General features: G+C 30.5%; 1 protein-coding gene across 1 annotated transcript; it reads left to right on the top strand.

Annotated features, from left to right (window-relative positions):
• The first annotated feature begins 2,372 nt into the window (after positions 1-2,372).
• On the top strand, positions 2,373-26,628 carry LOC146997943 (uncharacterized). The gene is made up of 2 exons (XM_085812670.1): positions 2,373-2,518; positions 23,475-26,628. The coding sequence occupies exon 2, from the start codon at positions 23,484-23,486 to the stop codon at positions 23,856-23,858; it is 375 nt and encodes a 124-aa protein (XP_085668796.1). The 5' UTR covers positions 2,373-2,518; positions 23,475-23,483; the 3' UTR covers positions 23,859-26,628.

Below are 26,628 nucleotides of genomic sequence, written 5' to 3'. Positions count from 1 at the left end.
CTTATTAGTTTGATGTTGCTATTGCAGAATAAAACCATTCACTGCATTTACAATTGTCGTAACATTTTGATGTAATATGAATTCATTACAAGTAAAGGCAAAATTTTCAGATGCATCTTTAACAAAAGGTTATTTCTCAATGTTCCGTGAAGGGGAAAAAGAGTTTATAAATAACCCTTTTGCAATGAAACGCTACTGTTAACGAAGAATTTAAAACTGAACGAAAATACAATCATTGCTAATATTTTATATTTTATATAAAAATCTAAACAAAAAAAAATTAAAAAAAGAATATCTTTAAAAAAAATCTGAAAGCTTTCAGATTTTATATTACGCCCAAAGAGAATTCTTTTAATGTTTTGTGTGTTACCTTTACTTATTAAACAGCATGTTCTTCACACTTATAGCTAGATTTATGTACCATGTAAATTCATAATTTATTTCGCCATTTGCATCTTCGAATATTAGTCTATGAGTTTATTATTAATTAAAAACACTGTTTACAAAATTATTGCGAAAAACCTTAAAACAAGAAAATTTTGTTTTAATTTGGTTACTTATTGATTCGTTGCCTGGCAATGCGCCATCACGTGATTCCATACTAGCCGGAAGGTTTCTAAGGTTTAAAGAAAAGTTTCACAATTCTCAGCCATCCTCTTAGTCACCAGATTTGGGAACTGAGGAATAATTTCTCTGTCTTAAAGAGTAAAGCGAAAGTTTCATCCCAAATGTCATTAATTTCATTGCAACGTCGAGATAAAAAAAGTAATGAAGAAATGAAGCTGTTGTATAAAGATGAAGCATTCATTATATGGAAATTTCAAGGATTGTGTTCTAAATATTAAAACAAGCGAATTCTTTTTTCCAGGATTCAATTTGTTATGATCTTAACTCTAAAATTTTGCAGATGCTCTGCGTATTAAAAAATTAAAAATTAAAGGATTTTTTTAAAGATTAAAGATATTAAAGAATTAAAAAGATTAAAAGAATTTTTAACACATAATATTAAAAAGATTTTTTGCTTTCTATAATGTGATTCTGGATCATATCTAAACTTAGACTTAATACATTAGGAGAATCTGAACCCCCTATACGGACAATGTTAAATAGGCTATTTTCGATATACCTTTTCTCAAAATCTGCTGTCGATACACATTTGAAATTTTTTGTGTAATTAAAGTATACCTGTTTTATTATACTGAAATGAGCCTTTGAAACTTTTTGAGTTTAAGAGTAATTTATAGAATACGCTATTAGGCATACTAAAATGTAGCATTTTTCTCACAAAATAATAATAATAATAATAATAATTGTGATTTTTTCCCTTAGTTTGTCACAAAATGTTCATTTCAGTAAATATTAAGAAACATAATAATTAAACCAAAAACAATTTACATACCTGTGACCAGTAATTCTTGAGAAAAAGTTTATCGAATATAAAAAAATCACATTTGGAGAAAAACGCCCTTTTATGTAAAAAATACTCGTTTATCAATACATTGGATGATAAATTAAAACTAGGTGTATAACAGTTCTAATTTTCATAGATTTTAAAGTATGCTATTTTTAGAAAGATAAAAGTGTAGAAAACTGGAACATTCAAAAATCCCAAATCACTATTTTTGGAAATTTTTGGCTTCCAACACCCGTTAACTTTAACACTCCCGTTTAACATTCCCGCTACAGAAACGAGAACCAAAACATTTTGGTAATTGAAGAATTCTAAAGTTTTCAGTATTTAATTTTGGGTTAAAAAATACTTTTAAATTTCAAATTTCGAAATGTTATTAATTAGTTAATGTTATTAACGAAATTATGCTGTTTCATGTAGAAAATACGAATTATAAAAAGACGGAAAGAAAATGGCAAGAGCTTTCTATAAGCCAAAAAAAAAAAAAGGTAAGACTTCTTGAATTCGGCTAGAAATTTCCACTCTAAAAACAAGCAATAATCACTGTACTTAACTATTATTTCGCCCTCTGCTATTGTTTTACAAGTCCGTAAAAAATTAGCGCAGTCGAAGCACATGCTTTCGGTCCATTGCGCGACAGCCATTGTTGATAATATATTATCCATTCAGGTGTAGCGTGCGTCATGAGTCCTTGTCTAAGCAGAAATATTCATTCTTTCCTCTAAATCTGGCAACTTTACCTACACACACACCCTCCTTTCTCGGTCAATTAATCAGCAGAGGACCAAAAGATGCGCCTTTCCGCAGACGACAAACAAATGGCGGATCAATGACCACTGTCTTTGAAAAGGAAAGGGAAAACTTTCCCCTCGTGCAGACAGGGGTGGAATCTGCTCTATCGCTACAAAGAGAAAACTGTTAAAAAAGGAAAAAAAGAGCGAAAAAGGAAGGAACGAACTGTTTCCCGTTCTTAACTCAACCCTCGCTCCTTCTCACCTTCCTCCCTTAAGCGAAATCGAATGAAGCTGTATATATAAGCCAGCTGACACTTCAGTTGAGCACCAAAAGCGATTACAATATCTCAGATCTAAGCACTGTTGTGGAGAAGTAAGTAATGCTCCTGTTGAATTTATATGTGAGCATTTTATATGTGATTTTCTGCAACAAGAGACTTTATTAAGTGTACCTTTCTTAAGTATAACAGTTCATACCTTTCTTAAGTATAACAGTTTTGTTGTCATAAATTGTACTCAAGAGTAAAATATTATACGGTCCGGTTTGCAGTTGCAGTTAATCTTTGAAGAATTCAAAAATTTAACGAACTTTTTGTTTTAATATTTGATTAAAAAATAGTTTTTTGATTTAATTTAAATTTACCGTATTTTTGTTCTTCGAAATTGTAAAGAACAATATATTTTTGAATTTAAAAATTTAAATTATAGTTATATTAAAAATTATTGAAAATTTTTTTAGAAATTAATTTCTTTATTAGTATATTATGATATTTCCCTTCTATTAGAAATAAGTTACTCTTCGAAAAATAGTTAAAATTTCATATTTATTTAATTTATAATAAAAGTAAATTATAATAAAGTGGATTCAGAGACTAAAGTGCAATAATTTCAAATCTCTTATTTAATTAAAAATTTAAGTAGTCGTGAAATTTTTAAAAAAAAATATTAAGTTTCTCATATGTAAGTTTACAGTCTATATCATATGAACTTATTTTAAATATATATTTATTATGAATTTTAAGAATGAGTAAACTCATATAAATATTTCAGTTAACACTAGTAGCTGAAAAGACCAAAAACTGTTGAAGTACTCTTATAACAATTTAGTATTTTCGACCGTGAAACAAACAAAGTGAGAATTTTAATTTAAAAGTTTAAAATTTACTTTAAGAGATAGATAGATTAATTTCAGTTTTTATTACATTTACAGTTTTTATTACATTTAGTTTTTATTACATTTATTTTTATTTAATATAATTATCATATGACTAAATTTGACTTTACTTGAGCAATATTGTAATTACTATCATAATATATGAATCTTAAATATAAGTTCTAAGATTTATTCAAAATCAATTTTAATTGCCACTTCTGGAGAAAACGTGTGTCATCTTTTAAGAAAGGTCTCCTAAGACAACTTTAATATATAATATTTTATATGTAATAATTCACCAATCTTGTAAAATGCCCTGAGATTTTACTGTCTTAGGCAATTTTAACAGTTGTTTAAGTTTTTAGTTATTTTTTTTTATTGTTAGTTTTATGTATTATTTATTATCTTTTATAGGTGTTTTGAAATTAGAACTTTCATGAAACGTTTCACTACTGCGCTAACATATTATTCTACTTTAAGCTAAAAGACTGCATTTTTAAACAATTAAAAAGATGTCTTAATTTTTACTTTAATAAAAATGGATTTACAACACTTAGTAATTTAATCGGTATACTAATTCGAAAAATTATGAAACATAAATGTAAGGTTATTTTATTAATTTATTATATAATAGGTGTTTGATGCATGAATTTAATACTCGAAACTATTAAAAATAATTTCTTTTTTGTTACAATAATGCAGTATTTATAATAACTTCAATAGGCTAGTATTCTTTTTCAGTATCTATAATTTTTTTCATGTATTAAAACAAAGATTATTCAGTTTAATAAAAATTTTCCGGCTGAAAAATTATATTAGATCTGACATGTTTTAAAATTTTATTCAATTGATATTAATGTCAAATTTTAAAAAACGATTTAGTGCGTATATATTTTAAGTTATTGCATAGAAAACTTATAAATGAGTTTTGAAATAAATTTAAGTTAAAACAATCCCTGAACAGCTCTCACAAGTAACAAAAAGCAATTTAACTTTTAACGCAACTAACTTATGAGTGAAAGGAAAATCGGTAATGAATGATGTAATTCAAACGGCTGAACACACGATGGTATAATTTGGGAAGCCGACCAGAATTAGTTTCGAAAATGCATATAATCTATAAGTATTATGAAGTTTTATGTTAAATAACTAGTTATTATGATTTGAACCTTTACTATAACTTCCTCTTTTAGTTGTTCTCACCAGAAAGCTAATTAATTATTTTAAGGTAAGAGTTTGAATGATTGAAACTAGAACTTCTGGCAGCCTCATCTTGCTGTTTCTTACTAATCCCAGATTTACTTAAGTTAATAAAGCTTTAGCATCTTGCTAGCCGACGTTTAAAATAAACGCAATAATTTTATTTAGCTTCAAAAGTTTATTTTGTGTTGCAATCTCAGACTATGTTATTTGCATTGGAATTTATCTTATATTAATTTAAATATTCTTACATATAGCAGAGGTTCGTTTATCGCATAAACAACAGCCTTTCTGTTAATTTAGGAATTAAAGGAAAAGAGTACTTTAATCTTCTTAACGCTTGGACATTTGTTAGAAAATAAAACTATAACTCGAGTCAAGTCTAGTAGGGTCTGCAGGACATTGACACATACTTCTGGATACAGAAGAATTCTACAATATCATTATAAATAAAAGGAAAGTAAGACGAAAGGAAAGCGTATGACATTGATAGAAACCTGCCGGCCGATAAAAACTCCTCTCGAATTTTCCTTTTTACCTTTGTGCACCTCTGAAATCAGTGAAGTTGTTTTTCTCTCCTCAGAATTCCCGCTAATCACTTTATAATTCATTCTGAGGCACAAAGCCATATCAAATGTTTTTATAACAACCCTTAATCTACATAACCTTAGATAGAGATGAATTCGACTGCTTCGTATAATATATAATTTGTGTAATATTTCTTCTACGATTGAAGACTATATGAAACTTCTCGATGAGAGCAATTTATAAGTCTTCAGATGATAAAAATACGGTAATATTATTCTAATACATATTTATTACTTTCGGATCACAATCTAATAGGCGTCCAAAAGAGTCATTGGACTATAAATATTCATGATCTTTACTTTATGTAAATTATGTTACGAGAAGTTAATGCATCGACACTGAAATCTGGCACTATTTTCTGGAACATCTGTCCTGTAAAATTCTCTAGAATATATCGCTTTCTGGAAAAATAATTTATGCAAACCTTTCAGCAGTCATTCGTCATCACAAAAGTTTTTCTAAACTAATTCATTTTTATTCACGTGCAGATTTAAATATTTTGCTTTTGAATTTGTGTATGAGCTTTAAAATTCGAGACACATTATTTTAAGTTTAAATATAACTTCATATTTAAACTCAAAATTTAAAATAATGTGTCTCGAATTTTAAAGACACATTATTTTAAGTTTAAATATAACTTTATATTTAAACTTAAAATTTAAAATAATGTGTCTCGAATTTTAAAGTTCAACCATTTGCAATTTAGGCTTTAAGGTACATATAAATTTCTGATAAATACAATTATATAAATGGAGAAATCGTTTAGGGACTTTAGACTTCTCAATTTTTAAAATTTGTATTATCTTAAAATTATGTTTTTAAAATTTTAAAAGGCAGTAACATGAGGTACTTAAAAGAGGTGTTGGAACCCCAAAATCTTCAAAAAATTGTGATTTCGGATTTTTGCATTTTCAAGTTCTCTACTCTTTTATCTTTCTAAAAATACCATTCTTTAATCTCTATGAAAATTAGAACTGTAAAAAAATCTAGTTTTAATATGTCATCGACTGCTTTGATCAATGAGGATTTTTACACAAAAACGCGTTTTTCTCCAAACATGATTTTTTATACTCGATGTACCTTTTCTCAGAAACTACTGCTTACAGGTATCTAAAATTTTTATGGCTTATTTATTAGGTCTCCTAATTTTTACTGAAATGAGCTTTTTGTGATAAACTTAGAATAAAAAGTTTAAAAAAGTTTTTTGTGTGAGAAAAGTGCTAAATTTTACTATGCCTAACAAAATATTCTGTAAATTACTCTAAATTTCAAAATGTTTCAAAAGTTCATTTCAGTATAATCATATAGGTATACTTTAATTACACAAAAAATTTCAAGCGTGTATCTACAGCAGATTTTGAGAAAAGGTACATCGAAAATGGCCAATTTAACATTGTCGGTATAGGGGTTTCTGATACCCCTTTTAAAGCATTTTTGTAAATGGAAGTGTAAGTCTATGAAAAATATGAACAATGGCCACTTAAGGAAAATAATGTCCTCCTAGAGAATTTTTTAACATGCTATATCACATATTAAGATGATGCGTTTCAGCTAAAAGGATAAAAAGTTTTAAATTATGTATAAGGCTCTGAAACATTCATATCTATTTCAAGCAGTTTGAATCTGAAACTACTATGTTACTCAGATAGTAATGACTTAAAGTCTTGGTTAATTTAATACAAGCTATTCAAATCTGAAACAAAGAACTTGAAATGCATTTAAAAAGCTAAGCACAATCATTTCTGGATCTTGAATGATAACGGAAAATCTTCATACTTAAATTAGAATTATTTTATATGCAATAGGCGTAAAATTTCCCAAATCTAATGGGTCAATTATCTGCATTATTCCCGCATTAATATCTAAGCGTTATTAACCAAACGTAAATTTACTCAAGGATGAAATTTTTCCTTCCGCTACGTCAGCGTAAGCGCAACAATTGCTAAACAAATATAATTTGATTAATGATTGTTACATCACTTTTACTCATGAGCAGCAATTCCTGTTTGATTACTCGTTACCAAAATGATAGTCTTCCTCAGAGGCACTGTCATATATATCCACCTACCCGATTTACACATTTTGAGTTATCTGTCTTCGACGGGTTTTCTTTGTTAGACTAGTGACATATATTCCAGTTTAGAGGTAGACAGTACAACTAGAACTTAAAACCCATAACAGGTATAAGTAGAAGTGGGCGGAACGCAAGAAATCCATTATTGGTGGTACAAATACAGTCCCACCGCATTAACTCAGTATTTCCACACCAGTTTTGAAAAACATACTCGAAGGGGGGCGTGTCTGAGAGGCTTATATACCTCTTCCCCTACTACAAATCTCTCAAGAGAACTTTTGGCTCGCAGTGTATTTTGAGTGAACCTTTCCGCACACACACTATACGCTTACGATCATCCATGCCTTCTCCGGGATACGAGCCTGGATCCATTGGTACAGCAATCAGCTTCACTAACCACTACATCCGGCTGGGCGGCAAACTCGGTTATGAAATACATTGAGTATGTGAATAAATATTTATGCGTCTTGAGGAACTGCATAAATGAGGAAATATTAGCAGACCTGTAAGCGCCTGAGTGCCTAAAGTTGGGAAACTCTGATAATTTGTCAGCGTGTTTCTGTTAGTTGTTACAAAGGGCTGGATGCATGAGTATTTGTGGTATGTCTCGTATATAGCGAAATTGCTGACAAGGTTTCCTTAGAACATCTTGAGCTTAGGTACCATTCCTCTTAACTAGATAGCTGTAGACTGATTTTCTGTAACTAAGTAATCCATATTGAAAAATAACAAATATTCTTTTGAGTCTTCTAAAAAAACTTTAATTTTTTTAACGTATCTGTGATACTTTCCAGTATTTTTAAGTTCGTAAAAATCTGATTAACCCTTTTCGTAAATCTAACAGCAGTTCGATGATATGCATATTTACATTTAATAAAATCACTCTGAGGGTGGGCATGTGCCCACCAGCGGCCGAGCGGTAAAGTCGCTGAACACTGGTAGTTCGGTTCGAATCCCGCGAACGGGCTGGCTGCATGGGTGTTTTCGTGGTTTTCCCCATGTGTAACGTGCATACGAGCCAGTTTCCCTTAGAAAGTCCTCCACGAAGGCATCCCTCCCCTTAGGCAGATAGCCCTCGAAGCTTTGCCATAATTAAATAACCTAACCTAACCTGAGGGTGGGCATTACAAGATTTTTTAATAACTACAGACGGAATTAATGTCATTCGTTTTATAAAAGACTGTAAAAACGTTAGCCAAAACTTTGTTTTTTACACTTCTACAAAACTTCTTTTGTACCTAGGCTTATGCTAAGTATCATGTTAAATGTTAGATAACAACAAAAAGCCCTAAAAAGTAAACAAATGTAAATAACTGATCGAAGACAGAATTTAGAGGTAAAATGGAGCTCGAGAAAATTGTACAGGAGATAATACGTCTATAAGAAAACAATAATAATGGCTGTGGTAATAATAATACTAATAAAGTCATGTATTTACAACAAGTTTAAGGATGGCAATGCCCGAAATATACTCGTTATGCTATTATTTCTTCGTACATTAGCGCCATTTGAAGACCTGTGCAAGTAATTAATAAAGATAAGATTAAATTTTTCAAGATACAGAACTGCACATTTTGGCTCCAATGTTGCCACGTGTTATTTTGCCAGAAATATATGAACTAAAAGCAATAAGCAGCTTGAAGAAATGTTTTATAATTATGATGACAGAAAGAGGAATCTTAAAAATAATTGTTTCCGAATTTAGACTATATGCGATTGAAGCACGAACCAGTTTCACGCAAAATGACCTCCATGTAAGTGTGCGTAGATTTGACAGCTAGCTTTCGTGCATTTTGCTTGAATCCGTTAAACTAGTCAACTTCCAAAGAAACAACAACGAGAAAGTGTCACCATAAAACCACCACCAATAGTTAAAATAATTATACAGAACAAAAAGAATTAATTCAAATATTGTCTTTAATAATGTTTATTCTTCAGATTATATTATTATTAGTCTTTCTCCCTGAGGGACTATTGTTTTCGTTTTACGATTTTGCGTCGAATCATTCTGAATGACCGTTTCACTTTTCAAACTATTGCCACCAAATATTATCGCCCTGTACTATATTTGAACGAATTTTTGACTAGCAGACTCAAGGCTTTCAAAGCGAGCAATGACAATGTTGTACAGAAAAAAAACATTTTTATCTCCAGCGCGTGAGACTGTGTATCCGAAATTCTAAAGGTATGCTCAATTTAAAATTATTTTGCGATATTGCTCTTGAACTGATTTTTTTTAGTTTCAATGCAAAGAGCATGATATTTAATAAATAAAGGTGACACACAAAATGTTAAAAAAACGCTGCTTTGGACGAAATTTAAAGTCTCAAACCTTTCAGTTTTTTTTATTATTTTTATTCGCCCCCAAATACAGAACTATCTTATAAAAAATAAAGGTTTTGAATAAACACCTAAAGTAGTAAAAGTGAACAAGTACATTCCCCCCACTTGGGAGGAAATAAAGACTACAAATTTTCCGTTTTGGAATTTCACACTTTTTTCCCCGAAATTTTCCAATAGTAAAGTTAATTAGACTGTTAAACAATATCTAATAAGTAATGCCAGTAGTAATAAATTTTTAGCAAACTATTCATAACTACAAACTAACAATGATTAATTAGAATACCGAAAATAACACATAATAAAAACCTTCGAATGAAATAAGCCTGTTTCGATCTCAAATATGGTAAACTATAATTTATTTCCCGGAAAATGCATAAAATGAGACATAATTCCAATTTTTAAAAATATTATTAAACTACAAAGCCAAAAAAATATACAGAAATTTTAATAAATATTCAAATAAAACGGTAGCCGTATTCGAAATTTATTTGTTGGAAAACAATGCTTTTTAAATTGTTAGCAAGTTTGATTTCAAAACTATCAAGGAAATTTCCCTAATAAACAACAACAACAAAAAAAAAAAAAAAAAAAAAAAAAAAAAAAAAAAAAAACATTATTTTCACATGACATAGGGTCAGAGTAAAAGAAACAAATATAAAATAATTACTTAGAATTAAATGAATACTCATAGTCAATGAAATTCAAACACATATACGTAAATTCGAAAATTAAAAGAGAAACATTTGTACTTCTCATTTAAGACAGGAAAAGTATACATTTGTCTCCTCAAAATGAAATAGTTTGAATATTTATGAGCGTTATTAAACGTTTCGCTACGAAGAATATCACACTTAGTTTTATTACCACAAAGCACGTATTATAAATTTAAGAGCCACACAGCTTTTGTGGCAGATAACCGGCTCTGTCCAAAAGGCTATTTTCGGCTGCGAAGCTCAACTTTTATCTAATATTTTTAAAGGCATATTCTTAGCTATCAAAAACTTTTCTTTTCTCAATCTGCTGGCCAGAAGTGGAAACGTGTCAGTTTTTTTCAGAGACGACAAGCCGGAAGTAAATGTCGGCCACATCGAAAGTCTAAACTTGAGAAACAAATTAGAAGTCTAGTTTTTATCTTCTTCTACTTTATATTTTAATTAAATAATTTTAAGAATTTCAATAGGTTTAAAGAATCTGGAAAAATATAATTCATAATACATTTTTTTTTTCATTTTGGTTTGGCAATAATCTATTTAGCTTACTGTTTTGTTTACATCCAGGTATTAATCTTTCTATTTTGTGTATTGTTTCAGTATTTTTTAAGATTTTTTTGTTTACAGTTTACGATTTTTGTTCACACTAACAATAATAATTCTAGAGATCCACTAATAGAGTATCACTATCACTTGAATATTACATGCAGATATTTTGCATTATTATGCATGCTGTAAAACAGAAGGTCACAAAATCCCATATAATTTTAATTATACGTTTTTCCCCTTTAATAACAGATTTTTAAAACTTTGTGCACTTTAAAACTTTTTAATTTTGACTAACATATTTGACCATATGCTGTTATGCCCATATATTTTCCTGGAAGAATGATTGTCAGAGCCTGAAGGAAATTGGATTTGAACGAGAGCACCCAGAAGAGTTAGTTCCAGGGTCTCTCACTCCTCTTCCCTATCACCAAACCACACGAGAGGACTTTCGGCTCGTCATAGATTTACAGTGTCTCCATGCCGCAAAGACACAATACATGTACAAACATACATGTCTTCTCCAGCAGCAGGCTTCCCTTTCCACTATACCGTCTGGACGGCATTTCTCCATATATTATTACTGAATGAATATTTTCCAATTATTCTACTTCACTGTACGTTTATGGTTATTATACAAACATGATGTCAAAAATAATTTTTTATTATGAGTATTTTCTTACCAGTGAATAGTTAATGGTTTTATTAGTGTCTACTTAAAATTTTGAGCTTTCGGGAATACATTTTAACAAAATAATGTATGGCAATAATGTATAGTATGTTTGGCAAGCATGAAATGCTAACTTTGTAGAGACATTTGGTTATTTCGAAGCAAGAGTGATGAAAAATTACCAATGCCTTTGCCGGACTCCAACTATGGACATCTCGAATACGCGTCGAGCATGCTGACCACTACACCATGAAGGCATGCTAAGAAGGCGGCAGAAATACTTTATATGCTCCGTCTTTTAAAGGGCGACTGGGGTTTTTAGAGAACCCAATCGCCAAATTCTGGTGGTGAAAAATCATCATTCACCATCTTTTAGTTCCGGCATCACTATAGAGACATAATGTTATTTCAAAGCAGAAGAGATGAAAAAATGAGCAATGCTCTCACCAGGACTCAAGCCATGGACCTCTCGAATACACGTCGAGCGTGCTGACCACTGCACCGCGAAGGCACGCTAAGAAGGCGGGAGAAATACCTTATGAAGTTTTTCTCATTTAATGAATGATTATATTTATTTCGTTCACAGTTCAACAGAAAATCACAGAAATTAAGAAATATAACAAGCATTTTAAAAAACGCCATAAGAATGAGCTCGGTTTAAAAAAAAATAAGATTTGAAGTACGTAAATTAAATGTGTACCTCCTTTTAAGTGATAAGGTTTCATCATTTTTAACAACTTACTACGAGAATGACAAATTTTTAACAGAAAAAACTGTAGAGACACTAGGTATTTTCTGGAAGTAAGAGAGATTAAAAATTTAGCAAGTTTTAGTGTAGTTTTTATGGGACCCAATCGCCAAATCCTGGGTGTGGAAAATCATCATCCACCACCCTTTTAGTTCGGGCGTCACTGTAGACATTGTGGAAGCTAGAGATATTGAAAAATTAGCAACGCCTTCGCCGGGAATCGAACCGCGGACCTCTGGAATATGCGCCCAGCGTGTAGACCACCACACCACGAAGTCATGCCATGAAGGCGGGGGAAATACCTTATAAAACAATATAAACTTTTTCTGTTTAATCGCTGGTAGGCAAATTCATTCCATTGTACTTTGTACCCAGGCCTCCGTAACTTAAATATGCACAAAAAAGAAATAGTAAATTAAGTGAACTGTAAAATAGGCATAGCAGATGTATGTTCAAATTTTGAACATGCAGTTTAGTCCGTCTGGATAGATTACTTAGCGAAATAAAATAAGTTCTGCGAAATTTTAGTTTCCTATAATTATAAATTATAAATCATAAAGAATATAATGTAATCAAACATCATAGTCTTTTAAGATGTATAAAGATAAATTCACGAATTGGATAATATTATCAATAGAAAATATTAAACAGTGCTCTTTGGAAGATTTAAACAGTAAATATACTTCTGTACTTCTGGATGTTCAACTATTACAACTATTATTTGGATTAGATTTAGTTTAATAGTAATAAGAAAATGCTTCAGGTATTGCCAAAATATAACACACGGGTACAAAACAAATATATATAGTTGATTAAATAACCTAAATCTACTTTGCTCAGTGCAAGATCACATTAAAAAAAAATGGGGGGGACATGGGGAGCACGATAGCTGAAGAGCACAATATAAAGGAAACTGTATAAAAATGTAAATCAGAATATTAACGAAAAACTAATGCTTAGCTTAGAATATGAAATATAAAATAGGCGTTTTTGTTCCATAATATCCGCCCTACGCAGTAATTTATACTTGTTTTGCTTGAATTTCGTTTAGATTAAATAAATATGTAATTTCGACAAGCAATGCTTTAATTAAATGAATATGATTTTACAATTAAATTATAGTTTAGATATTAGTTTATTGATTTTAAATAACTAATATTCCTCCCCCATGTACTCAAGTGTCAAAACATTCGGGACTTCACATAAATTCTAGAAGAACGTTTAGCAGTTTGAATTATTAAGTGAAATGTTCGAGAAATTTCTTAATATTTAACCAACTAAAAGTAAATCTGTTGTTTTTTATTTTATCATCTTTTATCAATCTAAAGTATTTTGGGTTGGCTTATAAAAAATATAATCAATTATATGAAAATTTAAATTTTAAAGAATCTAAAGGGTAAAATGGTGAATAAAATTTCAGCACAGAAGGAGAGCATCATTTTCAGATTTGATTTAAAATTTTTAAATCCATTTTGACACAGTCCAATAATTATTGTTAAAAAACCATTATGTTAAAATAGCTAATAGTAAGTTGTGAGATTATAGTGTGAAGTTTGAAGTCACTATGAATATATGCAACAGTTATATATTTAATAATTTTATATTTAAACATTTATTATAACAGTATGATAAACTGAGCAATATATTTAACAATAAAATTAAGCGCAAAATGCAACGGAAGAGCGCAGCAATTATCTCCAGCTAAAGTACTTTCTCTCCCTAAAGTATTTTATAATGGTTGACATAACTACACACACAAAAACATGATTGCTTTTTTTTTCGCACAAAAAGCAACAAAATATAAAAGTTTTAAGCTAAAATTTAAGGATAAATATTTGTATCTGGCATTTTAATCAATGTGTATGTGGCAATAATAAATATATAAATGATTTATCAAATTTAATGTGCATATAAATGTTTTTAAATTGAAAAATAGCAATAATGAAATAAATCAGAAGGAACAGTAAATTTTAACATTGTAGCAGGATGTGAAGTATTTTAATCGAATTTTATTTGAATTAACGCTCTCTTCTTTCATCAACGAAGATCGGTAGTGCTGCCATCTTTAGGTGAATGGTAACATTTCTCTTTTGATTAAGTTGGAATTTATTATGGTGTCGCCATCTCGTGTCTCAACAAAAAATTAAAAATATTGTAAATTTGCAAATAATAATACATTCATTCTTGCTATTGGCTCAACATACTATAAGTATATATGTTTCCTATTCGCATTTAGCTCAACTTGTTTATTCTAGCATTTCACATTTCATAACTATATATCTAATTTCATTTAATATTATTTTTATTATTATTAGTATTATTAACATTATTCTAATTAACAATGTTTGACGGTTAGAAAATAAAATTTATCTTTCCAGAAGTGGCACACGCATTAAAAGTGTTTTTTTTAAGTCAAAAGTAAGTTACTCAATTCTTGCTACACAATCTTTAAATATTTAATAAATGTTACTATATTTACATTATTAATTATTTGAAACAATTGAATATCAATTAAATGTATTTTTAAAATCAAATATTTTAAACTCATAATGATTTTAAAGATCATTGTTTCTAAAAAATACTTCTATACAGATATATCTGAAATAATACATTTATTATAACTACTACTTATTTAACTATGAAACAAATAATTAAGCAGCTTAACAAATTAAAGGAATATTAATTTTAAACCTTTACTCCCCTATAGCTGATATTATTGATTATGATTCAGCTGTATTTTATTTTGGATAATTAAACGTATTTTTATTTTAAAATTAGAATTTCTCGTATTTCGAAGACATGCTAAAACAAATTTCGGGCCTACGTCATTTTCATTATATATTATACCAAAATAAACCTATATATTAACTGAATAGTTATAAACTTAAGGGCACAATACTGCTGTTAAGAGTGCAGACTTGTTCAAAAAATATGTTTATAGCATAAAGAGACTTACTGAGATCAACTTATCAACATCAATTTAGAAACTTCAAACTTGAGAGAGCTGGGGTGAACTGACTCATGTTCCAGTGTCTCCCTCTAAGCGGCAAAGCCGTATATATACGGCCTAGAATATTTTTGTGATATCTGTAAGAACGTATATATACGTGCATATTAAAATATGTCAAAGAAATTAAAACAATATATCAAAATAAAACAAATCCAGGTATGAAATACCATCAGAGTTTTTTACATTAAAATAAAAAAATAACTTGTTCTCATAGTAGTTTTGGGAAATTTGCACTTTCTTAGGGAAAACCCTGTCCGCTCAGAGGGTTAAATGTGTCCCAGGGAAACATTAAAACGTTAGATGCAATTTTTTTGGAGTTACTGTGTAACGGAAATGTGGATTGTCAGTACATTTCTGCACTCATGTGGCATTCAACTGCGAATTTTCAAATTTCAAGATCGCTTTCCACTCTTATATCAGGGTGTAGGTTAGGTTAGGTTAGGTTAGGTTATTTAATTGCGGTAAAGCCTCGAGGACTACCTGCCTAAGGGAAGGGATGCCTTCGTGGAGGACTTTCTAAGGGAAACTGGCTCGTATACACATTACACGTGGTGAAAACCACAAAAACATCCATGCAGCCAGCCCGTTCGCGGAATTCGAACCTCGAACCGAAATACCAGTGTTCAGCGACTTTACCGCTTAGCCGTTGGTGGGCCTATCAGGGTGTAGGATATTGGAACGGATATATGTGATTATAATTTTGACAACAGATTTTTCTCTTATCACACGTACACAAAATATGTCATAAAATAGGAGAATACCTAATGAAGTTAATAGCATTCTATTTATTTAATTAAAGAATATATTCTTGAGAAGAAATCAGAAACTAGGCATTCAAACATTTTCAATTATTTTATTACTTAAAAAAGATGAAAAAATTTCAGTTAAAACTCCATTTACTATGTATGTATCCCATTCTGTTCGAATTAAAATTTTTAATTATTTTTATACAAGTCAAATGCAATTTTAAAAACCGAAAATGAATTTTCTCAAACGAGTCAGCTGTATTTTTAATTACGCATACAACACACACGTTATTCTTTCATTAGAAAAGGCCCACCAGCGGCCGAGCGGTAAAATCGCTGAACACTGGTAGTTCGGTCCGAGGTTCGATTCCCGCGAACGGGCTGGCTGCATGGGCGTTTTCGTGGTTTTCCCCGTGTGTAACGTGTATACGAGCCAGTTTCCCTTAGAAAGTCCTCCACGAAAGGCATCCCTCCCCTTAGGCAGATAGCCCTAGTGTGCTTTGCCCTATTCTCAATACACCATACACACCATTAGAAAAGTACTCTGTACTTTGTTTTTTCTAATAAACATAGCTTAATGTAACCATTGTATGACTTAGATATTAATTAATAAATTTACAAAACAGACAAATTCCAATTTTGATTTTTCAAGGAATTTTAAAATAGCACTTGTAAATCAATTACTAAAATACTCTCCAAAACCTTTCAGTGCAAGCTTGAAATTTTATAATAGACAGTAATTTAAGAACTTGAAAGGATCATTAATTCCGACATTTCTTTATTTTAATCTTTCTCTCTTAACTTTACATTTGTTGCTGCTTTAAATAGAGAATTTCATGTTTCTTTATTTCGAATTTAATGTAAATGTATGCGATTGTATTTAAAGATTTTCCTTGTGAATCAGTGTAATAAATATTTATATAATATATATTAATATTTGGAGCAGCCCAGACGGTATAGTGGTTAGGGAAGCCTGATTGCGATACCGAGGTTTGAATCAAGGAGAAGGCTTGAACGTAAAATTGTCCGTTTCTTCATAAGACGGTAGCGGTGGCCGCCTTTAGGTGCCTCCACAATATAATGGTTACCATTTCTGGCCTTAGGAATAGCCAACACCTTTATAAGCAAGTGACCACCAGTGGCAGGGTGGAATATTCATATTTTTAGAAATATTAGGGAAACAATTAACAGCATAAGTATAATTTAATTGATTTTCTGAAATTGTTAAATGTTTCTTTCTGAGATATAAGAAAAATTGCGTGAAAATCTTGAAGTTTTGGCAGTTTTCCACCCATGCATTCGGTATTAAGATATTGCTACCAAAGCTTAAGTTTAATTCGTGATTGAAACATAATTACGAGGGCCCACTAGCGACCGAGCGGTAAAAACTCTGAACACTGGCTGTTTGGTTCGAAGCTCGAATACCGCGAACGAGCTGGTTGCATGGGCGTCTTCGTGATTTTCCCTATATGTAACATATTAATACAAATAGTTTCGCTTACAAAGTCCTTCACGAAGGCATCCCTCTTTCCGTGTACTACCTTAGGGCGGAACACGTAACTCATAATTATGATATTAAATATAATTATGAGCATAGTTTCGTCATTTTATTAAAATTATTAGCTTTATTGAAATTATTAGCAAAAATTCAGTAACTATTGAGGGTTAAAGTAATTAATTAAAACTAGTTGATTAAAAAATAATTAATATTATTTTTTTTAAGTTAAGCTATTCGAAACTCAAGTTGTTTACAATAAAACTGATGCCGCGTTGTTTCTTGTATTTGTCTTGAATTTAATTTTTTATGCTTAACTTTGTTAGTTTCCCACTTTTCTGTATTATTTCTCTTTGGAGATTAAATTAATTAATTATTATTTTGCTTTATTTTGCATGCTTTTACTAACCGGTGCTTTTATTTATATGTGTAGCAAAATCGAGGGGAACGGAACTGATTTATAGTTTTATTTTGCACTGAGTAACTACGGAAATGGTTATTAAATAATTATTTAATTAATTATTTTCAATAGAATGAAATTATCAAATTAATTTGACTTGTTTCATGTTTCTTTCGTGTGCTTTTGGATTAATTAATATTTCGAACGTCTAATCTTTTCTTTTCCTCTTTAATTAAGAAACGTAACTGTCTTAATTTATGGAATAAGTTTGCAATATTTAAGCTTTATTCATTATAGAAATTATATTTCTAAAATCCTGTTTTTAGGAATATTTTGATTAAAAACAATACCTATATTTCTTTTTGTAGCAAACATTTTATAATTTATATAAAAAATTTATAATGAAACATCTAAAATATCAAGTACTAGCAATTATTACGAAGATATATAAAAAAAAAATCCCATTTATGATTCTTCTACTGGAATTTAGTCCAACCGGTCTTAATAGCGGATTCTAGTAATTCCCTCTAACTTATGTAGACACATTTAATGAGTGTCACAGATGCAGCATTACCGAAAACGTACTTCCATAAATTATTTACAGTGTGCTATGTATATATGCAAAATTTAGCAATAAATATCATTATTTGAATACCAAATAAAAAGAAATAAATATCGCTATTTCGGGGCTAAATGTCTCTTATCACGACTTATAGTATCATATTGGGAAGTTCACGCGTCTTTGAGATTAACTTAAGTTCAAAGATATTTAGCCTACTATGGAAATTTAAAATCTGCTGCTTCATTGCCAAGCACGAAAGGGCAGACCTATAGATTTGTTTTTCTCTTCCTTGCTAGCTAAATGGATGACTTTATAATTACAGTATATTCCACCCCCCTCCTTTCTGCATGCCTTCGTAGTATATCGGTAGCACACTAGGCGCATATTCAAGTGGTCTAGGTGTAAGTCACGGAGAAGGCATTGCTCATTTTTCGCATCATCTGCTTAAAACAATAAAATGACTCCACAGTGGCGTCCGAACTAAAAAGGTGGTGCACAATAATTAGTCACTACCAGGATTTGGCTGTTGGGTCCCCTAATCACCAGTCGCTCTTTAAAAGGGGGAGTATATAAGGTATTTTCTCCCTCCTTTCTGCATGCCTTCGTATTGTAACGGTAGCACACTCGGCGCGTATTCGAGAGGTCCAGGTTCGAGTCCTGGCATTGCACATTTTTTATGGGCCTGCATCAAAAATCCTAATGACGCTGCAACATTACTTACAAGATTAATCTCTATAGTCCACAGAAAAACGTTAAATAGATTATTTTATGTAGCCGTCGACTACGTTGTTTGAATTTAAACTTATGTTGTTTTAAACATCTGTAAGAAGTGGAGTTTGTTCTGTAGTAAAAGTAACTTCAAGTGTTAATAGAAAGGTTATTTTAACCTTCTTAGGACTTTGTTATCGTAATACAGACTAGAGTGTTAACACGCTCGTGAGTTTAGTAGTCTGTAGAACACTGAATTAAATTTCTATCCAAGCTACGCCGTACAAATTTCAAGCAAAAAATCTAGTACACTGTTGAAATCATAAATACTTTAAGCATTTTGTTTTGACATCTAAAGGTTGTTCTTCTCTTAAGACAGCCGGTTTACTTTTTAATACCTAAAATCAATTAAAATCACGAATTTATCTGAACGAACTACCTCGCGTTCGTTCATATTATTGAGATTATTTATTAGACTTTGCATGGAAACATGTTCTTCTGAAATGAGAAATAATAATTCGTGAAAAAAATCGATCGTTCCTTTCCCTTTTCTTGAGTTTAACGCTCCTCACAAACAGTTACAGTTGCAGTTCACCGACCGTGTCGTTAAAACTCATTTATATCATTTTTCAATAATATCCTGCTTTTGAAAGAGAGGAAATTTCTTAAAATCGGCATCTTTGTCTGTTATTCTTACGAAACCAGCACCCCGTGAAGTTGACTGGCCTGAGTGGTCCGTTCCCTAACAGGATAAAAACAGGAACGAAATATCAACGCTTAGTTTTTTGGTTTTCGCCCCTTTTCCTTTTCTGCTTTGTTTGGGTAGAAAGGGAAGTTCAACGCCCACTCGTTTCCCCCGCGGCTCCTTTTTTCGTGTTTTTCTAGCTGGGACTTGTTGGACAAGCGACAGAATTAGACGTGAAGGTGGTTTTCTCACGTTTAGAGAGATCGCACTTTTCAGTCACAAAAAGGAAAACGCGAAGGAAATCTGAAGCTCTGACTGTAGCGCAGTAATGTAGGGAAACACATGATTAAAAAGTAAAAATAAGGAAAAGCACGAGGGGATATATTTTCTTTTTAAATAATCAACCACATCATGAGTATTTTAATAGACTAGTTATCTTTTTTCTTTGTTCTTTAATGTACTCTATTGGCCAAATTTGAATGAGAAAATTCTTTCGAAAACAGCATAAACAACTGCGCAACAGACATAAAATGCTCAAGATAGAAATTATAAAGTAGAATTTTTAGAATAGAGGATTATGAATCATAGAAAAGAAATGGATTTTTCAAATACACTTTCTTCTTTGTGTTAAACATTAGAACAGAACAGAATTTTTTTTTCTGGAAACAAAGAATGAAAGCAATCAAGATGAGTTTTTTTGCTTTCATGTATTTTAAAGTAAACGAATTTAAAAATGCCCTGCAATTAGACTCATGTTCTTTAATTCAGACGGATTGGTAATAACAGAGTTATTAGGTTATAATAGTAGTTTATTAGTTATTACGTAGAGTCATTAGGTTATAACATTGTAGAAACATTAGATATTATAATTAATCAAACATTAGCACCCTGTAATTAGACTCATGAATTAATCCAGATGAATTGGTAACAATATCGACGAAGTCATTAGGTTATAACATTGTATAATCATAAGATATTATAATTCCTGAAATATTAATATCCTGCAATTAGATTCATGTTCCTTAATCCAGGCGGATTGGTAATAACAGAGTTATCACATTATAATAGTAGTTTGTTAGTTATTATGTAAAGTCATTAGGTTATAACATTGTAGAGTCATTAGGTATTATACTTTATCAAAAATTAGCACCCTGTAATTAGACTCATGAATTAATCCAGATGAATTGGTAACAATATTTATGAAGTCACTAAGTTATAAAACTGAATAATCATAAGGTACTATAATTCCTGAAATATTAATATCCTGCAATTGGATTCATGTTCCTTAATCCCAGACGGATTGGTAATAACAGAGTTAGTAGATTATAATGGTAGTTTATTAGTTATTATGTAGAGTTATTAGGTATTATAATTAATCAAATATTATCACCCTGTAATTAGACTCATGAATTAATACAGATGAATTGGTAACAATATCGACGAAGTCATTAGGTTATAACATTGTATAATCATAAGGTATTATAATTCCTGAAATATTAATATCCTGCAATTAGACTCTTCCTTAATCCAGACGGATTGGTAATAACAGAGTTATTAGGTTATAATAGTAGTTTGTTAGTTATTATGTAGAGTCATTAGGTTATAACATTGTAGAGTCATTAGGTTATAACATTGTAGAGCCATTAGGTATTATACTTTATCAAACATTAGCACCCTGTAATTAGACTCATGAATTAATCCAGATGAATTGATAACAATATTGATGAAGTCATTAGGTTATAACATTGTATAATCATAAGGTACTATAATTCCTGAAATATTAATATCCTGCAATTAGACGCATGTTCCTTAATCCAGACGGATTGGTAATAACAGAGTTATTAGATTATAATGGTAATTTATTAGTTATTATGTAGAGTCATTAGGTATTATAATTAATCAAACATTAGCACCCTGTAATTAGACTCATGAATTAATCCAAATGAATTGGTAAAAATATTGACGAAGTCATTAGGTTACAACATTGTATAATCAAAATGTACTATAATTCCTGAAATATGAATATCCTGCGATTAGACTCATAATCTTAAATCCAGATGAATTGGTAATAATATTGTAGAGTCATTATATTGTAGAGTGTAGGTATTAAAATTAATTAAACATTAATAACTGCAATTAGACTCATGTTCTTTAATTCAGATAAATTGGTAGTCTTTAGGAATTTTTTGAAACATGAGACTTAAAAAATGTGCAGTGCGCTGTCCAGGATCCGAACACCGCACCTTCCGATGCTAGCTTGACGTGCTGTCCAATTACATCACACTCGGTAGAAAGAGAGAAAATAACTTATCCACTTACCCTCTCAGAGGTGATTGGAGAGTGGGAGACTCCGTGATCAAATCCTAGTGGTAACTGGAACTAAAATATGGCGGACAAATTATCTTATAATTCGGGCTTCTCGTGTAGAATCAGTTGTTAGGGTTTTATTTCGAATTAGGAAACACGAAAAATGTGAAAAGCCCTTGCCAAAATTTGAACATCCTGATTGCTAGGCAGGAGAACCATCGAGAACCATCTGGTTACACCAGTAGGGCATGCAGTAAAGAGGGAAAAATAACACTATACTAGATGCGTCGCTTTTTAACCATCTCATCAATGAATTTGAGTGTAATGTCAGTTTCAATTACAACAAAAGGTTTCCTTGATTATGAAGAAACTTTTCGCATATAAAAGAGAAAACATATGTCAAGATGTTATCACATCTGTTTAAATACCTCTTATTCCATAACTTGCAATATTAATGCAAGATTTCAGAAATATTACAAATGTTTGAAACAGGCTAAATATGGTATGAATAGTTTTTACAAAATAATTACATTAAGAATTTGAACTGTATTAGGACATGAGGGTTAAAAATCTTGTAATAATTAAATCATTAATTAAAAAAATAATATACGACTCTATTAGATATATTAGTGTAAATGTAAGTACTACGCGATCTTCTAATATATATTTTCTGTGTTTATGATACATTAATATACAAAAATAATAATGTAAGACTTCAGTGCTGATGCAGTTGTGTGTAACAAGTTAAAAAATGAAAGGAAATGTATTAATAAGATATTTCGCCTTAGTAATTCAACTAAGTATAATAAGATGCACAAAAAAAAAAAAAAAAAAAAAAAAAAAAAAATCCTTCCCCAATTAGTTTCTTAAAAAGATGTTTATTGTAATTCGATGTAACTAGATATACTAATGTAAATATATTGTTTGTATGAAGTACAATGTAAAATTAAAGTTTGTATGTATGTTCGAAGTAATTATGTTATATTAATCTGCCATAATTCAACTTTTGTTAATAGGTCAATCTCTTTGTAATAATTGTATACTGTGTCTTTGTAATTGTATATTCAATACGTAAGTCTAGTATTGATGTAAAATTACTATGTAAATGTCTTGGTAGGCTAGCATCCGATGCGGGCCAACTAAAAGCCCAGCGGGGTACAGTAGTGCGGCGGGGCAACACCTGTAAAAGTCACTGAGGAAGTTCTGGTGCTCCGTCCACTTTTCCCTGTCCCTGTCCCTGTAAAGTGAATTCGTGACGTTTTTAGTAAAGGAACATTAAGGAAGTATTGGAAACTGTAACAATTCGAAGCGAAGGAGAAGTTTTTAGCTAATAAAAAAAAATAATAATTCATTCACTGTTTCTGAAATTGAATCTCTCTTTTAGGTGATAGAAATGGCTTTTAAGAAATCCCTCTTGACTGTCACTTGCATCTCTCTGCTGCTGAGCTGCGATTTGTGGATTGGAGCGTTGGCAGGACACCATCACAATAATCGGGGCAATTCAGGAATTGAAATGCTTCTAGCGGCAGGAATCTTAGCGAAACTTCTCAACAAGCATCATGGACACCACCACCAGAGCCATCCCGTTCCTATTCCAATTCCAGTCCCTGTCCATCACGGCGGTGGAGAGCATGAAGTTGTCGTACATGGAGGTCATCATGGCCATCATGATCATCATGGTCATGGAAGCAATGCTTATTACGACTATGCTGGGTATGTAGGACCCTACTACGCAGCTCAGTCTTCCTATATGCCAGCTTATTATTAAATACTTCTACAGCGTCTAAATAATGCAAACTGTGATAAGAAGTTTTTGGCGTAAGTTCTGACAGAAGAATTGATTCTCATTTATATTACATCAAATTCTTCAAAGAACTTATCTCCTTGATAGTTCAGCATTCTAAACGAAAATGGGCCAAAATGTTAGTATAAAAATGCTTCAAGCTTTATACGAAATCCTGCGAATAACAGGCACCTAAACTAGTTCTTTCTGAAGTGATTTTGTTGTGGTTTTTGATTTAAACTCTTTGTTCTTATTTAATGCAGGAGAAAACGAGAATCAAAAGGAATTGCTTTTCGGTTTTTTTTTTTTTTTTAAGATTATAAATATGCATACAACTTTCTGTATTTTGTAAGGATTAGGTATGCTATTTTTTGGGTAAGTTTCTTATTTCTGTCTTTCCTGACTGCATGATATCCTAACCTATTCATATTTCCTTTGCAATGAGACTAAAAATTTCCTAACCATAGCTCACTGGCATGAAATTATCCATATCTCTGGTATATTTGTGACATTTTATAAGTCTTTTCTACACCTTACATCTATATGTCTATACGTCTTTACATCTGTACGTCTATACGTCTATTACATCTATACGCCCTTACATCTATACTTCTACCGTTTATTAATGCTTAACACTACGCTTTATCTCCATATAACATTATTTGAACTCTTTCATGATAATAATTTTTTTCTACCATTCTCAATCATAGCACTAAACTAGGGATTTCTAAACCATTTCTTGCATTAATCCCATTTAAAATAAAAGTTTTCTTCATCGATAATCTTACATTTTTTTCTGTATTATACAGTATACAACATAATTATATCGCATATAAATAACTAAGATAATAATTACACTTAGCATATGAGCATAACGTTTGAAAAGAGTGATTCATTAGTTTTTTGTTTTATTTTTTGTATTATTATTATTTTTTAAATTTACAAATATAAACAAGTTTCAAGAAACAATACAATACAGATAATGGTTGAACAAAATTCGATTCTTAATAATGTGATAGCTGAGCTTGATGTACTGATGCAATATTTTAAATATAATATATGGATAAAATTGCTTAACTTAATTTCCTGAATTGCCGCCTTCAAAAATAATCAACTTGTGTCTTGTTTTCCATAGTGAAATCATGGACTTACCTAAAGCCTCGCATTGCATATTGCACTTATTTCATAAATATTTATATATTTTAAAAATAAATTTAATTTTAAAGTGCATTAAATAGTTTTTATGTATCTTTCCCTTTATTTTATTATTTTTCCTTAATAAATGACATGGCTTTAAATCAAGAAATAATTACCAATTTTACAAATGACTTAATTTTGTAATCAGTGGGATTTTAATTATGATGATAAATTTCCGATATATATTCGGCTCTTGACCACTTTAGAATAATCATTGACCTATTTAAAATTTCTTTGACTCCCCAAAATGTGTTAATATATCGGTCTGCTGGGAAACCCTGAACTACATTAATTTCATAATAGTCTTCTTAGGCATAATTTTTTTCTTATCATTCTTAATCGTTGTACTGTACTAATCCAGTAATAATCCTAGTTAAAAAATAACTCTTAATCGTACTGTTTTTTTATTGATGAAATTTATGGTATCTGTCAATAGCGGCTTAATTTATTAACATTAATTTCGAGATAATTTTTATTAGGTTAACAATTTTTTGGAAGTATTTTTACTCTAAAATTCTTCGTGTGTTAATGCAAATCTTAGCCCATTTCATAAAAATTTTATTCTAATTATATAGTAATAAAGATAACATTAATTATATTTAAGCATTTATCTTAGTAAATTTAGTACCATCGTTTTGTTTAAAAATCATCAGCTTATTTATGCTAATTAAATTTATATAGTTCTTAGTTGCGTTGCTAACAATAATAAGAATTTTAGCAGAATTGCATTTCACAAATCCTGCAATTTTTTGCTCTGTAAAAGTACATATCTTTAGCACATTAGCAGTGCTTCGATTAGTGCAGCCAAAACAATCTTAGTGCACCAAAGTCATAATAATAATACACACACATACATACTGTAAAATATACTGGACACACATACATACTGTATACTGGAAGATTAAAAACATTTAATTGATTTTCAAACATGAATTTTCCTCACCCATGATATAGGCCACTGATAGCATACATAACATCTACAGCGTTCATACTACATGTTATCGAACATATGCCATACTAATACAACTATTAAAACATGCTTAACAATTAAAATTTTGCTTTAATGCTCTATCTCTTTCAATTTCTCACTAGTCGTGCTATATTAACACTAGTCATTAATAAATCCTATTTTAGTAACAATATGCTTATTTGGTGAAATGCTGAGTGTAATCCACAGCTTAAGTCTTCGAATGGACCATTACGTGCTACAGAGAAAATATCGTGAGAAAAATGAAGTATGTTGAAACTGTTGTTGGATTTCAGAATATTTAGTTCATTTTTAACAATCATTTGGTTCTAACCATAAGAATTATGACGATCATCATATCCCGTGCAATAAAGAACAGTTAAACAAAGTGAAGTATTGAAGAAAGAAAAAAAAATTTTGGTAGAAATTAAAATTGTTTACATATTCATTTTTTGGAATGTTCTGTGTACAAATGTTTGTAATCATCTTCAGGATTTGCTTTCCATTGTAAAGTTATGTAAAATATAATTTTTGTATAAAATGTATGTATTAAATGTACAATACTGCAATAAAATCGTATGTATGTATGAA

Source organism: Stegodyphus dumicola, chromosome 3 (genome assembly GCF_044657685.1).
Source record: "Stegodyphus dumicola isolate Sdum_Otavi_A_Nest chromosome 3, ASM4465768v1".
Lineage (NCBI taxonomy): Eukaryota > Metazoa > Arthropoda > Arachnida > Araneae > Eresidae > Stegodyphus > Stegodyphus dumicola.
This window is presented reverse-complemented; position numbering and strand designations above follow the sequence as displayed.

What these genes read in the sequence shown, in the direction of transcription:
- LOC146997943 (XM_085812670.1), top strand. Translation starts at nt 23,484, where the DNA reads ATGGCTTTTAAGAAATCCCTCTTGACTGTCACTTGCATCTCTCTGCTG.